Here is a 15,279-nt window from a genome sequence, read left to right on the forward strand (position 1 = left end):
CCTGACAGGACGAAACACTAATTTCGGGGCCAATGTTGGGTCAGGTGTATCCGCTCACAAAGCACATGTGTCAAGGGTGGTTCAGGCCACATTCCTGTCAGCACAGCATGGTCCAGCACCTGAATGAGGCCAGGGCAATATTCCCAGCACACTGGAGTCTGCTGTACTGAGAGTGTTGGCTGGGTCAGGATTGACATAGAAAAAGCAATCAGGCTCAGCTTGGGCCTGGGGTGGTGACGGTTGCCCCCCGAGCAATTGGAGGAAGCTGTGAAAATCTGCACTGGGACAATGCTGGATCTGCTCCCTCAGTCATTTCAAATGGAAGGTAAAGTGGGAGCACCCTTGCTAACCGTTATATTGACATGTACTTTCAGAGAACCAGGACTACTTCGAAAAGCACCGCTGGCCTCCTGTCTGGTATCTCAAAGAAGATGATCATTACCAGCGAGCAAGGAGAGAGCGCGATAAGGAGGACTACCTGTGCCAGAAGCGTCAGTTGAAGCGCAAATGGTTTTTCTGGAACACAAGCTCGCCGTCTGCAGCCTCTTCCTCCTCCACTGTCATCTGAGGACATGGACCCCTGTTTCAAACTAACAGCTAATCCAGCATCCAACAGTTTGAAGGCCTTCTTCCGAGTCAGCCAAATGCTTACCAGGTTTTAACAACCAGCAACCAGACCACTGCAGTCTGGATAGATCATGGCAATCAAAGTGAGTTTTTTTAATCCCCTGACGGTCAGTGCTAACTTCTCCCTCTCTCTGTCTCTCACATCCAAACGTGCACTCATATAGAAAGGCGCAATATACCCAAGTACTGACTGAGCAGGTCTGATGGTGCAGACCTTTTCTGCTACATCGATCAGATCAGACTGTGGAGAATAGGTGAGAGACATTAGACCCTGGAGCAGTAACTGGTGACTGTTATTAAACCTTGTTGCTGGCATGGGTGTGGTTGTTTAGCACAATGGTTCAGTTCTAGAAAGCATGATGCTCTTCCTTGCATGGATATTGCTCTAGCTGAGCCAGATTGATTACAAATTGATATATATTCCAGGAATCATATTTGGGTACAAATTGGATGCTTTGCTGAGTTCATATTCACACCTAATACCTTCTCTTAAATCAGGGCTTCATTTCAGAGAAACCGAGGAATAAGATTCTGCGCTTAATTCTTTTTTTTGAACAGTTGATTAGGAAAGTAATCCCTGAATTTGTTATTTCCTCATTTGCACACTGATCTTGTGTAGAAGACACACACATTTTGTATTCAAAAATATTCATAAAAAATATAAACCGAATTTATTAGCAAATAGATCTGAATCAGGAACAGTGCTGTTCCTTTTGTACTTTACTTACAAGTCGCAGGGTTTAGAAGCAGTGCATGAAAAAGTGGAATTAACAAGCCACCTTGTGTCTCCCTCTAGTTGCAATATGAGGTGTTGTGGGACTGCTACAAAACATGTAGAATAATTTTTCCTCACAACCCTCTGGTGAGTTACAGTTATAGTGGAGAAAAGTGTTCTTTCTTTGCTTGTGATAATTTTCAATTTGTGATATTTTAAGTAAAAAAAATCACAGTTTTTCTACCACCATCTTTTGACTAAACTGCACTAAATCAACAGGACAACCTGAGGAAGTCTAATCTAGGATCATATTAGCAACAAAGAAGTGTGTAGTTGGATTAAGTTTGTGTAACGACTGTGCAGTGACATGCATTCAGTGTTGCTTCATGAACGTTGGCTTGTTCCAAGGACATTCTCCTTTTGTAACGTCAATGAGGACCTGGAAAGGATTCTGGAAAAAAAGATGACAATCTTTTGACTATTCCTTTAGGTTCTGACAGGACAGGTCATGCAATTTATAATTTCAGTGATTAAACAGAAGATCAGGTATTGATATTTTGGATTTGCAAAAAAAGACTTCAATGACTTCAGCACATTGCACCAAGTACCATTTAAATGGCCTCTGTCCACTCCAGGGATCATGTGTTTGCACTGCACATAATCCTTGGGGCACCACCTTGATTATCCAAGATATTATGCACCAAAAACAGAGTGTGTTTAACGGTTCGAAATAAGGCAAATGTAACAAGCAGTTTGCCATTCAGCAACAAGGTGTGTCCGCTCACCTGAGGAAGATCCCAAAAAAGGCAGTTAGATATCAATTCTGTGCGACAGTAGTCGAAACAAGTTAAAGTCTCTGTTACATTTTGTGAAATACTTCTGAATATCTGAACTCAGTGTAGCCAACCTGAGTCTCCAACCAACCCAATGCTGAGTTGTAATTTTACTGACAGAGCCCCCGTTGAGTGGTGAAAATTTCTGCATCATGGGGCTCTTATCCCTATAATTTCATATTTGTTGTAAGGATCTAAATCTCTGTAGACATTTGAAAGGATCAAATGTTTACATTATTTTATTGCTTGTTGAGAATTCAATAAGAAATTGCTTTAAGGAAATAGGATTTTGTTTAGGCCAGTTCAAGGGTAAGAGAAATGTGAAGATATTTTAAATGTTGTTATTGATAGGTTTTCTCTTTTGACTGTGGAACTTGTTGTATAAATAAACTGGAATCATTGCATAAATGTGGTTAAAACTCCTCTCTCCCTTGTAAACCATGTTGTGGAATGTGCCAAATTGTGGTTGAAAGTTGTTCGTTATTAAGGTAAGCACTGGTCCATCAAACTAGAAAGTTTCAATGAAAATTCATCAGCTGAAACATTAACAATTGCATGATTAGAATTCTGATTGAACATAACAAACAGTAAGCATACACTCAGTGGCCACTTTATTGGGTCCAGGAGTGAATCCGGTGTGGTCTTCTGCTGTAGCCCATTCACTTCAAGGCTTGATATGTTGTGCATTCGGAAATGCTCTTCTGCCCCCCACTATTGTAACATGTGGTTATTTAAGTTACTGTCACCTTTCTGACAGTTTGAACCATTCTGGCCATTCTCCTTTGACCTTTCTCATGAACAAACCATTTTCGCCCACAGAACTGCCACTCACTAGAGGTTTTCTTTATATGTTTTAAACAACATTCTCTGGAGATCAGCAGTTTCTGAAATACTCAAACTACCCCATATGGCATCAATAATCACTCCACGGTCAAAGTTACCTAGATCACTTTTCTTCCCCATTCTGATGATTAATCTAAACAACAACTGAACCCCTTGACCATGACTGCATGCTTTTATGCATTGAGTTGCCGCCACGTGATTGGCTGCTTAGATATTTTCATGAAGTAGCAGGTGTACCTAAAAGAGTGGCCCTGAATGTAGAATTTCAGTTAGAAGCTCTGTATTGAGATTTCTTTCCAGGTCTAGGGTTTGATATTCTATTGCACAAACCAAACAATGAGATCCAAACAGGAAAAAAGACTGAAGGTGTGTGATGGAGATCTGTCACTGGTCAAATAGTTTGCCCATCTAACATCCCTGCAGAACAATGTTTTATTCATTAAGACCACTGAATAGTTAATGAAACAAAGACAAGAAAAATGCGTGAACAAATATTACCTGAGGATACAAAAGACAGGTGGAGTCCATTTAATCGGTAAAAGTATTAGTTCAGTAACCAGGGACTCCAGACTTTCTGAAAGAACCAGAGTGGAAATGGTGAGATTTTTTTCCTGCGTGAACTGTGATTAAAGTTCATTAACTGACAGGCGCTTGACTTAATTGTAACCTTGCAATGGGTGAATGGTAAGAACAAGAGACGTTAGTAATGCAAAGTGATAGTCAAGGTGAGAGAGATTGGGGTGCTCTTTCAGAACCTATGGCTTCCTTCTGTGCTGTCAAAACCTACAAGGCAGGTCACTTTGTTGAAGGTGGAAGGGAAGGTGGGGAATGAAGGAGAAATCTACTTGGTGCTCTTTCAGAACCTATGGCTTCCTTCTGTGCTGTCAAAACCTACAAGGCAGGTCCCTGCAGAAAGGAAGACACCAGACCAGCTGGAATCAATGGGCTCCAAAATGAAACTAGGTGGAAAGATGACAGAAATGCAAAGATTGATATTAGAGGATGAAGTGAATTGCTGCTTTCAGACAATATTCATTAATGATGAGGAAAGTTGAAGAAGTTGTTAATTGTGCTGCATAACTGAACCCAGGCAATCTTGATGTCTTTCTGATCCATGAGATCGTTGTTGCCAATGCTGTGGGGCGCGGTATTGAAATATATTAATATTGTGCATGCCTTATGGAGAGTGTTTGCTTTTAGCAGGTAGTTACGGTCCTGTCTGATTCTTCAAACCTTTGCTTAACTTCTTTGATTCATAAATTTGACTTGCAGTCAAGTGTATTGGCAAGGCACAAAACCAACTGCTGAGCACATCTATGATTGAATTTTCAAAGTACCTTGCATGAAATAAAAATCTTTACAATTTGTGATTGCTGCTGCTAAACAATTGAGTTTTGAATTATTTTAATTCAATGGATGAAATATCACAATTTTTAAAATATTAATAGGAGTTTTATGTTCTCCCCGTGACTGTGTGGGTTTCCTCCTGGTAGTCCGGTTTCGTCCCACACTACAAATATGAATGCTGCTTACTGCAGGTGACTGCATTGTAGGTGCAGTCAAAATGGGGACAATCTTGTTCAAACACATGCATTGAGAAATTGACTGAATTGGGTACATCACTAGTTTTGCATCAGTTTCAATTTGATGCTCTGCTGAAGTCTCTGTGAAAATATAGATCTCATAGTTCTCCACCCTGTGAATTAGGTTCAACGTCACCCTGCAGAGATTTGCATTCTTGAGTCTTGAAACGACTGGAACCATACTTTCCCATTTGTTACTGATATGCACAATAGTGCACTTTAAAGGGTTGCCACATTCTTCATAATGACACCGGGCACTGTCAAAATCAAAGTCAACTTTACTGACCTATGCACAAGCGCAATGAAAGCAGCATCACAGGCACATAACGTCATATCAGCAGCATTCACAAGTAACACATAAATTGTATATTTTGTACAAGAAAGAACATAATTGGAGCAAAAACTAAGTATGTTTTAGTGCAAAGTGATCAAAATGTTGCTAAGCTGTTAGTGACTGGAGTTGTGACTAGAGTGACAAGAACCAAATGGTTGAAGTAGCTGTTCGTGAACCTGGTGGTGTGGGACTTCAGTATGGTAGGAGATACTAGAGTCTGTGTTTTAACCAATTATTGTAGGACAAAAACATGAGCATGTTTGATATATCACACCTGCTAGGAACAGGAGAATGGGAGAGGAACATTCAGATCCTCAGAGGCTGGATAGATCTTGGCTGATCTGTACCTCAGCTTCATCTACATGCTTTGGCGACATAAACCTTAATACACTTCCCTATCAAACATCTAATAAGTACAGCCTCAAAAGGCTTGTTGGTTCTGGACAGGTAAATACCTTTGTGAAGAACGGCTTCCTGATATCACCATTTCTGGGAATGTATTATAGCCAGCACTCAAATACCCACCTTATCTTTTAGTGTCTTATGCACTCTGAGCTTTGATTCAGTTCACCTTTCTATCTGCAATGGAAAAACCAGGCCATCCACGTTTCATGATAATGCAGACTGCAATGTAACACACTGTGTACAGCTTTGAATGTAGCTGTCACAGAACAAGTTGTGTGTGTATATAACATAAAACGTCAGAAACCTCTTCACTATAAATATTACACAATAACATCATTGTTAGCCAAATGTCCATCACTCTGAGTGGTGGCATTGTTGAAAAGCGCTTTTAACAATGGATGTAACCTTATCTGCTGTGATAATATTAAAGGGCTTCACTGTATTTTTTTAGAAATGTGAAAATGTCCAAAGTACCACAAAATGTTCTTGTTTGTTTGCAAAAATTCTCCTATTTGGTAGTTTAAAAAATGTAACCCTAGTTACTGAGAATAAAACCAGCACATAACCTTAATTCTGAGCACACTCTTTGGAAGGGGTCAGTAAGACTGATCGTTAAGTTGAATCAAGTATGGATGAAACAATGGTTAGTGACAGTGAGAATAGTCCATCATCTGTGGAAAAGGTAGCTGACAAAATTATCAGAGAAACCAGACTTTACGATCGTGATGCTTACAATTAGAATGATTAAAGGCCATTTGGACAGGGACATGGATAGGAAAGCTTTGGAGGGATTTGGGCCCAACACAGGCAACTGGGGATAACTTAGGTAGGCAGCCCGGTTGACATGGACAAGTGGGGCTGAAAGGCCTGACTTCCTGCTGTATTGCTTCATGATTCCTATTATCTTGTCTGAAAGGGACATCAGTCACGTCTTCCAATTATATCAACAACTGCAAAGGAGGGATGAAGAGGAAGACAGAATATTTAGCCCAAGAGCCAGTACAGGTTGAGTGATCCAACGAAAGGGAGAATTCTGACACTAAATGGACTATGTGCCCAGATGTTGTAAACACTTCTGCAGTAATGTCTTTCTTCCACTGGGTGTCACACGTAGATTTTAGCAACCACTGCAAACTGACAAAGCTCATTTTGCCTCAAAGAAGTTGCTCTTCATGATATACTTGGAATCCTTTGAACTCTGTTGGTCTTAATGTTTTTTTTAAGATTCCTTGCAATTTTTTTTGATTAGTCACTTTAAACAAATGTGTCTGGAAAATACTGTCAATAACTGAACTGCCCGAGGACATGATTGAGGCAGCTATATTAACCTGTTTGAAAGATACTGAGAGGTACACGGATAGAAAAGTTTTAGAGGGGCAAGTATGGACAAATGGAACTAGTTTAGATGAATGCCCTGGACCAAAGGGGCTGAAGGGCCTGTACCACGATGGCTGTCTCTAAGGTTTTTAGTGATGTCCCTTGTGTTTAGAACAGATTTTTAGAGGCTATGCATGAGTGAGTACAGCAATGCAGGCAGGACATAAAAATGTAGGTCACATGATGTAGCAAAGTGAAAGCTTTCAGCAGACTGAGAGTTGCATAAAAGCTCCAAAATAATAAGTAGTTCATATAACTAGAGAGCACTGTTGAAGCACATTCAGAGATTGTTCAGGAACGATATAAACGCTCTATTCAACTGGCAAGCAGTACTGCCACACGGTGCTTGGAACTAACAAGATCTGCCGGTTCTGTGTCACAAGTGTGTACTTGATGACTTTGAAAGTGTACACTCTTCAGTTTCTGTCACTTTTGCCCCTCCTCTTGCTCTTATGTTTCCACTTCAATCCCCTGTTCCCCATCCCCCATTCATCTCCCCCTTTCTCTCCTATGCCCTCACCATGCTCCGATGGCTTTTCTTTTTCTCAACCTCTTCCCCTGCTCTTTGACTTTCCTTTCTCTTTGAGATCATATTTTCTTTCCCCACGCCATCTGGTCAATTTAAGAGAAAGGGTAGGGGTGCTGTTGCTCACGTGCACACCTTGTGGGCAGGCTTGGCTCCATTGGGAAGCTCCCCAAACATGTGTAGACACAAAAGAGAGATTGTAAATTGTTGGTGAGTGATGGGGAGGTGGGGGCTATCGTGAATTAAACAATGTTTGCAGGTAGTGTGCTACCTGGGATCTGGAAACAGACATGTACCCTGGGGTAGAGAGATTTCTCATCTACCTTGGCCAGGATTTCAGGCCCTTACTACTGGAACCTAGGAACTTTCCTTAAGTTCTCAGGTATGAAATGTGACAGATACAATTTGTAAACTGTTTCTAAACAAGTAAATGTTGAATACTGTGCAGGAATCATTCAGACAAAGTTAAAGAAATCCCCTTGCAAAAATCTTAGAATCATAAAGAAATGGAGCACTGCAGCACAGAAAAAGGACTTTCAGTCCATCCAGTCCATGCCTCCCCTCTTCACAATATTGAAGAAGGGCATTTGGCCAATTTAATCCAGGTTAGATTGCAGAGCAATTCCATCAATCTCATTCCCCATTTTTTCCATCTCACCTATTCTCAGCTCAGGAAAGGTGTTATTAGGCGGGAAAGAGTGCAGAAAACATTTGCAAGGATGTTTCTGGGACCTGAGGGACTGAGTTATAGGGAGAGTTTAGATAGGCTAGGACTTCATTCCTTGAGGGGTGGTGTTATAGAGGTGTATGAAATCATGCGGGGTATAAATAGGGTGAATGCACTCAGTCTTTTTCTCTGAGCTGGAGAATCAAAAACTAGAGGGTATAGGTTTAAGGCGAGAAGGGAAAAGGTTCAACAAAAACTTGTGGGGCAGCGTTTTTTACTTAGCATGTATGTGGAATGACCTGCCAGATGAAGAGTTGGAGGCAGTTGCAATAATAACTTTTAAAAGAGAGTTGGACATGTACACGAATTGGAAAGGTTTAGAAGGTTACGGGCTAAACACCAGCAATTGGAATTGGCTTGGATGGAGCATCTGGGTCAACATGGACCAGTTGGGGTGAGGGACCCCTTTCCATGCTGTGTAGCTCCATGATTCCTGGCACACCTATAGTAGGGACAATATGCACAGGAGCCAGTTTACAGGTCAGCGCATCTCTGGAACGCCAGCACTCAGGAGAGCGCGTGCAAATTCCATCCAAACAGAAATGGGAATCAGAATCAAACGGGGCTCCCATAGCTCTCCCAGATACCATTTCTCCAAATCCTTCTCTGTCACTGCTGTTACCTCTCCATGAGTGTTTCAGACATCATGATTAGTATAAACATTGAATTTACAGCATGAAAACAAGGCTACTTAGCCTTAAGGACCTCCACATTCCCTATTGGTTTCATCACCCCACCAGGAGCAAATCCTCCTTTTTAAGGCCAATTGTCCTACTTTTGGGAAAGGTTTGGTAGCTCAGTGTGTGCGAGCATGGTTGACGTAACAAATGGAAGTAATATATTTGAATTCAAATCTCACTTGGGACTGGGTTATTTCTTTGCTCACACTGACAGGCCAAGAAGGTTGTAAAGGTGACCTTGTGCTGAATGAGAGGGTTACAGCTGGTGCGGCAATTGTTGATGTCCCAATTTGCCTCAGTGCCTCTAGTGATCCCACCCACACTGCAAAGTGTACACATCGTCTGGAGCAGGGGAGGGTACTTCTTTATGAGGACGGAACTGAGTGCAGCAGCGATGGCCTCTGCCGTCTGTACATTGGGGCTCCCTTCGTGGCTCTCGAAAGCTGAAAAGCCCCTTGAACAAGCACCTGGAGAGCTTCTGGCATCTCCAGCTCCAGCATGAGAAGTGCCTTGGGGGATTACAAATTAATGTATATAACCTGAACCTGCCTCCTGGGACAGAACATCACTACTGCCACCATAAATTGGTCTTGTGAAAATGAGACGTCATGTTCTGTGCAGATATTTGGTTTTCCAGATAAAGGAGTTCACGAGAATGCTTTCCTGTGAGATTGAAAATTGTGGATTGGGAAGACTTTGGGGAGCTAACTTTGACCTAACTGGCCAAGCAGGAAATCCCAGGAGGGTCTGGTTTTACATTCCTGTTGACCTCAGTTGAGAGTGAATTGGGCAGAAGGAATTTGTGCAGATCCCCAACTTGGTAAAACACCCTGCAGTGCCTCACAGGGGTGTTTACAAACAAGATTCGACACCCAGCAGCATTAAGGAGATGCCAGGACAGGTGGCCAAGGGCTCAGACCAAGAGGAAAGTGTTGAGAATTCATTAAATGAAAGTGTGGGAGAGGTTTTGGAATAGGAATCCCAGCGCTAAGAGCCTTGAAGACATGTCCATCAATATTTAAATAATTAATATCAGAAATGTGCAAGGGACTAGAGGTAGAAGAGCGCAGCCAGGATGTAAAACCCCTTCCAGCTTCCCAATGGGATGATTAAATTATTCTCCCCCCCCCCCCCCCCCATGTTTCTGTCAACTGCTTTTCCACTGTCAGGTGTTTAAGTAAATCTGAAGTGTGAGATGCTTAGTCCATGAGTGGTGCTCAGCCCTGGCTGTGCAATATGTCAAATTGGTACCTTATTATTAGATATTTTAATGTAAGATAATTGTTAAATGTAGTAACCAGATGAATTAATGTATTGTCTTTTCTTATCCTGAATTGATAATTGCTGTTAGATATTTTCATTGCGAAGAAATATTTTTGTACCAGGTTGGTGTTGCTTATGTAGTGCTGAACAGAGAACTAGGAAGTGGCATTATGTGGCACGTGTAATATTCATGTATTAAAAGAAAACTTTGCTGTCAATTCACTACCTTGTTGGTCATTTTATTGTTGTGCTCTGCAGATTTACCCATTCTAAAGCACAGAGTTTCCTGAGTATTGTCACCAGTTGTCCACGTCGGCCGTGAAAGATTCTCTTTGATCCTGGGATACGGTGGATTTTGTGAACTTCGTGAAGTGTCAAAGCCATTTGCAGGCAACCGAGTAATCTGGAAGTGTTCTCTCCGCCATGATGCTCTTCCTGTTAGGCTGACCCTTGGGGATGACTGTATCAGTCACTGTTCCTTTGGATTTATCAGCTGCATGGAGAGGGGGAGCCTTCTGCATGGGCAACAGCTTGCTCTGCATATAATACCACCCTGGCTTGCATATTGACTTCGAGTGCTAGGGCACAATACTGTATCCACGGTCAACCCTGACCAATGGAGGGCCTATATAGGTCCAAAGACATACCATTTCGTAGGTTAATTGGTCATTGTAAATTGTCCTGCTAGGGTTGTTAGGTGGGTTCCCGGGTAGTGTGGCTCATTGGGCCGGAAAGTCCCACACTGTATCTCTTAAATAAATAAATTGGTAAAATATTAAATATGTGTATGAACGTAGGCTGGCCATTGTACTCCACCTACCACACAGTCTCAAAACAGTGTAGTCTTAGTGCACTGGGAGATGGACCCAGGACAACACTTACTCGACATGTCTCAGGACGCCACACCAGCTCCCAGTTCAACCATCCATTCAGTACCATTTCTCCCTCAACTTACTTTCACTTCTCTCTCCCAGTCCCATCAACTTGACCCTACCTACACTCAGGGTAATATTGCAGTAGCCAATATCCCTACCAGAACATCAGTGGGATGTGGGAAGAAACCTGAGAACCACAAGACCAAGCTCTGCTGCATTGTTAACCCACGTCACACACACACACACACACACACACACACACACACACACACACACACACACACACACACACACACACACACACACACACACACACACACACACACACACACACACACACACACACACACACACACACACACACACACACCCCTGCGTACATTCAGTGGCCACTGTAGCCCATCCACTTCAATGTCTGGCTGTTGTACATTCAGAGATGCTCCTCTGTACGCCGCTGTGGTTATTTGAGTTAGTGTCACCTTCCTGTCAAGTTGAACCAGTCGGACCATTTGCCTGTGACCCCTCTGATTAACAGCAGTGTTTTGCGCCTCACTGCTGCTCACGGAACGCTGATTTGTTTATCGCGCCATTCTCTACAATGTATAGAAACTGCTGTGCGTGAAAAATCCCAGGACATCAGCAATTTCTGAGATACTCAAACCACCCCTTCTGGCACCAACAATCATTCCACAGTCAAAGTCACTTAGCCCACATTTCTTACCCATCCTGATGTTTGGTCTACACAACGACTGAACCTCTTGACCATGTCTGCAAGCTTTTATGTATTGAGTTGCTGCGAGATGTTTGGCTGATGAGACGTCTGCATAAACGAGCAGGTGTAACTAATAATATGGCCACTGAGTGTACATATGAACACCTTTGTACGAGAGCATTGCTAAAGCTAACCAACAAAAGTCTACAGTTCTTAGTCTTAGCAATCTCATGTTATCAGCAGTGCCCCGACCTTTATTTGATAGAAATATACTTTCTCATTTTGCTTCTCATTAGTCTAGTCCCAAATAGCTGACTCCTGGTTCTCGACACCCCAGGCTTGGGTGTAATATCCTCCATCCATCCTGCCAAGCCTTGTGAGACTTCTCATTCCACAGAGATTACCTTTCGTCCTTCTGAAAGAAACAATAGTATAGGACAGTCTGCTTAATCACTCATCACATTGCCAAGCCATCGCCTCAGGATTCACCTTTTATTATTCCATCTTCCAAGCATATCCTCCCTTTGAAGCTCACAAAGGCTGGTCCAGGGTAATGAACTGGTTCTTGTTTTAGCATAAATTGATTTGGACCATAAATTGAAAAATTCACAAAATATGCCATATAGAAACCATACCTCCACAGTATTATCATAAATTACATAAAAGGTATGCAAAGGCCAAGACAGAGCAGACATGCAAGGATGCTTCCAATGGGTGAGAGAGTTTAGCAGCAGAGGGCACAGCCTCAGAATAAACAGATGAGGAATTCCTTTAGACAGAGGGTGGTGAATGCATGGAATTCATTGCCACAGATGGCTGTGGAAGCCAAGTCATTGGGTATGTATAAATCAGAGGTTGATAGGTTCTCAATTAAAAAGGGTATCAACTCTTGAATGTGCTCCTTTTGAAATAAAACATTATGTTTTTCTTGAGCAACACACACACAATGCTGGAAGAACTCAAGAGGTCAGGCAAAGTTTATGGTATGGAGAGGAATAAACATTCCAACATCTCAGTCCAAGACCCTTCATCAGGATAGAGGGAGAGGGGAACAGATTGAATTTTTTGGCAAAATATTCGAGAGAAGATATGAGGAAAAGTTTCATGTCCGTTTGGGCTTTGAGGGAGAATAATCTGGAAGGTATGGGGAAAAATGATAGATCATAATTGATTGAGCAAGCTCAGACTTGATGGGCTGAATGGCTTCCTTCTAACCCAAAGGAGTAAAGAGTCAATGTTGCAGGCCGAGGCCCTTCATCAGGACTCAGTCTGAAGCATTATCTCTTTACTCCTTTCCATAGATGCTGCCTGACCTGCCAAACTCCTCCAGGATTTTGTGTGTGTTACTCTGGATTTCTAGCACTGCAGAATCTCTTGTACTTCTATCCCGGAACAATTTCATGATTCTCTAAATATCATGTTTCCCACTTTTCTGCTAAGAGATCAACAATCCAAATAACTATCCCAATTTGAATCCAAAGGGAGTTGCTTACTCTCAAGGGAAGTCTAAAGAAAGAATGAGACAGAAAAATCAGGTGAGGAAATTTAAAGGTCAGTCAATTCTTTCATTTGCAACTCATTATTTCCAGATGGAAGGACTCAGCCCAAAACATTGACTGTTTATTCCTCTCCATAGATGCTGCCTGACCTGCTGAGTTTCTACAGCATTTTGTGTACGTTGCTGTAGATTACCAGCATTTAAAACATTTTTCTTCCCAGTTCTTATATTGCTTTGCATTCCACATTTTTCCAACAGGGTAAAATCATTCTTTTAGAGAATGCAAACTATCCTTCGAATGCAGTCCTTTCACTGGTATAATTGTGGTGAAGCCTTCTGTAAATACTCAAAGGGTAATTGTACCCTAGAGGTGACAACCAGAAATGGAGGTTGTCCAGCACGTGGGCTTTCACCCTGCAACTGAAATACTGTTTAGTCATATTTATATTCCTGCTCCCTTGAAATTGAGGCTAATGATCTAAAATGTTTGCATTTCTTCTTCATTGTCTTCCGATTTCCTACGTATGTTTGCTCTCTCCTGTTCCATCTCTAGCTTACTGAGGAAATACTCTGATTCTTATTTCTTAGATCCAGATGAAGCATCTCCAGCTTTGAATTTTATCTGCCATTCTTTTGAAAATCCTGCTACACAACTCACTTCTAAACGAGTGTCATCCATAAGCTTGGACATGCAGCTTTTGATTTCCCTCATTCATGAAATTCAATTAGCAGTGAAATGCTAAGGTACTTATAAACTGATTTTAAATAATACCTCACGTGTAATATTCTTTTGTTGTTGAGTCTGTCATCTTTAAGGGTCTCTGCTTAGAAATCTCCTGCAGAAGTCCTCCCACGCAGGATTAGAACTGGTCCTGATGAAGGCTCTCAGCCCAAAGCGATGACTGTTTATTTCTCTGCATAGATGCTGCCTGGCCTGCTGAATTCCTTCAGCATTTTGTATGTGTTACTTCAGCATCTGCAGAATCTCTTGTGTTTAAGATTGGGGTACCTGTGCTGATCTCCCTGCTTGATCAAGAGTTCCAGCATGTTTTCATTTCTGCTTAAGTCACTGGAACTGAATAGCTTCTGTCTGCGTTCGCATTTCTGGATAAGTGTTTCTCATCAGTTAGCCTCTTTTGGAAACTATTGGCACTGCTGATGGAAATGATATGGGATATTATAGAAACAAAATGTTATCCTGTAGCAACATTTGAAATGAAATTTTAAAAATTGTTCCCCACCCGCCAGCACACTTTACTACACTGAAAGCATGTTGGGGCCAACTTTGGCCAGGCAATTGTCTTTCTCTCACCTGGAAGAATACACAGCCATGAAGCTGTGTCCGTTAACGCTGCAAAGCCGACATCAATCAATTGCATAATGCATCCCAAGTGAAACTAATTAATGAATTCACAGAGCTTATAATCAAAGAAAATTTGTCAACCAATTTTTCTGAATGGATTTGGATGTCTGTGGAAGTCTATTCAGCAAGTGCTGGCAGATAAAAGTGCTGAAGCAACTCTGGGATAGAATTTCAAAGGGCGCTTTACTGGAACTGGTGAGTTGCAAATGAAATAATTGACTGACACTTTAAAATTTTCTCACCTGCCTTTTCTGTCTCATTCTTTCTTTAGTCTTCCGTCGAGAGTGGGTAACTCTCTTTGGATTCAATTTTTTAGTCTTCCCTCTGGACAGTGAGCAACTGTCTTTGCATTCAAATTGGAACAGCTATTTGGGATTGTTGATCTTTTAGCAAAAAAAAAGTGGGTAATGTGAAATTTAGAGAATCGTGGAATTGTTCTGGGATAGAAGCATTCGCTGGAAGTCCACAGTTCAACACACAAAAGTGCTGGAGGAGCTTGGCAGGTCAGGCAGCAACGATGGAAAGGACTGAAGAGTTAACATTTCAGACTGAGGCCTGATGAAAGGCTTCAGCCTGAAACATTGACTCTTTACTCTTGTGGGATAAAAGGAAGTTATTCAGCTGATCAAGTCTGGGCTGGCTCCTGGTAGTTCAATCAATTATGATCTATCAATTTTTCTCATATTCTACCTTCTACATTATTCTCCCTCAAAGCCAAAACTGGGGGACATAAATTTTTTCCTCATATTGTATATTTTGCTAACAAAAATCAATCTGCTCACCCCCCTCCATGCTTATCTGTCAGCCAATGGAAACAACTCCCCTTAACCAGTCCTGACCTTGCACACATCTACTTTACCCCACCCCCATTTTTATTTGCCCTGAGAAGAACAACTTAGCTTCGTCAAACTTTAGAAC

The 15,279-nt window shown here is 41.8% G+C and overlaps 1 protein-coding gene across 3 annotated transcripts in view; it reads left to right on the plus strand.

The window, feature by feature from the left end:
- Positions 1-10,131, plus strand: part of LOC140734457 (rho-related BTB domain-containing protein 2-like) — a 90,209-nt gene extending 80,078 nt beyond the window's left edge. For all 3 annotated transcript variants that reach the window (XM_073058438.1, XM_073058431.1, XM_073058449.1), the window contains one exon: positions 375-10,131. In XM_073058438.1, the coding sequence (XP_072914539.1) occupies positions 375-568 (194 nt within the window). In that variant the 3' untranslated portion in view covers positions 569-10,131. The remainder of the gene's footprint in view (positions 1-374) is intronic.
- The last annotated feature ends 5,148 nt before the right edge of the window (positions 10,132-15,279 follow it).

This window comes from Hemitrygon akajei, chromosome 1, assembly GCF_048418815.1.
Source record: "Hemitrygon akajei chromosome 1, sHemAka1.3, whole genome shotgun sequence".
NCBI lineage: Eukaryota > Metazoa > Chordata > Chondrichthyes > Myliobatiformes > Dasyatidae > Hemitrygon > Hemitrygon akajei.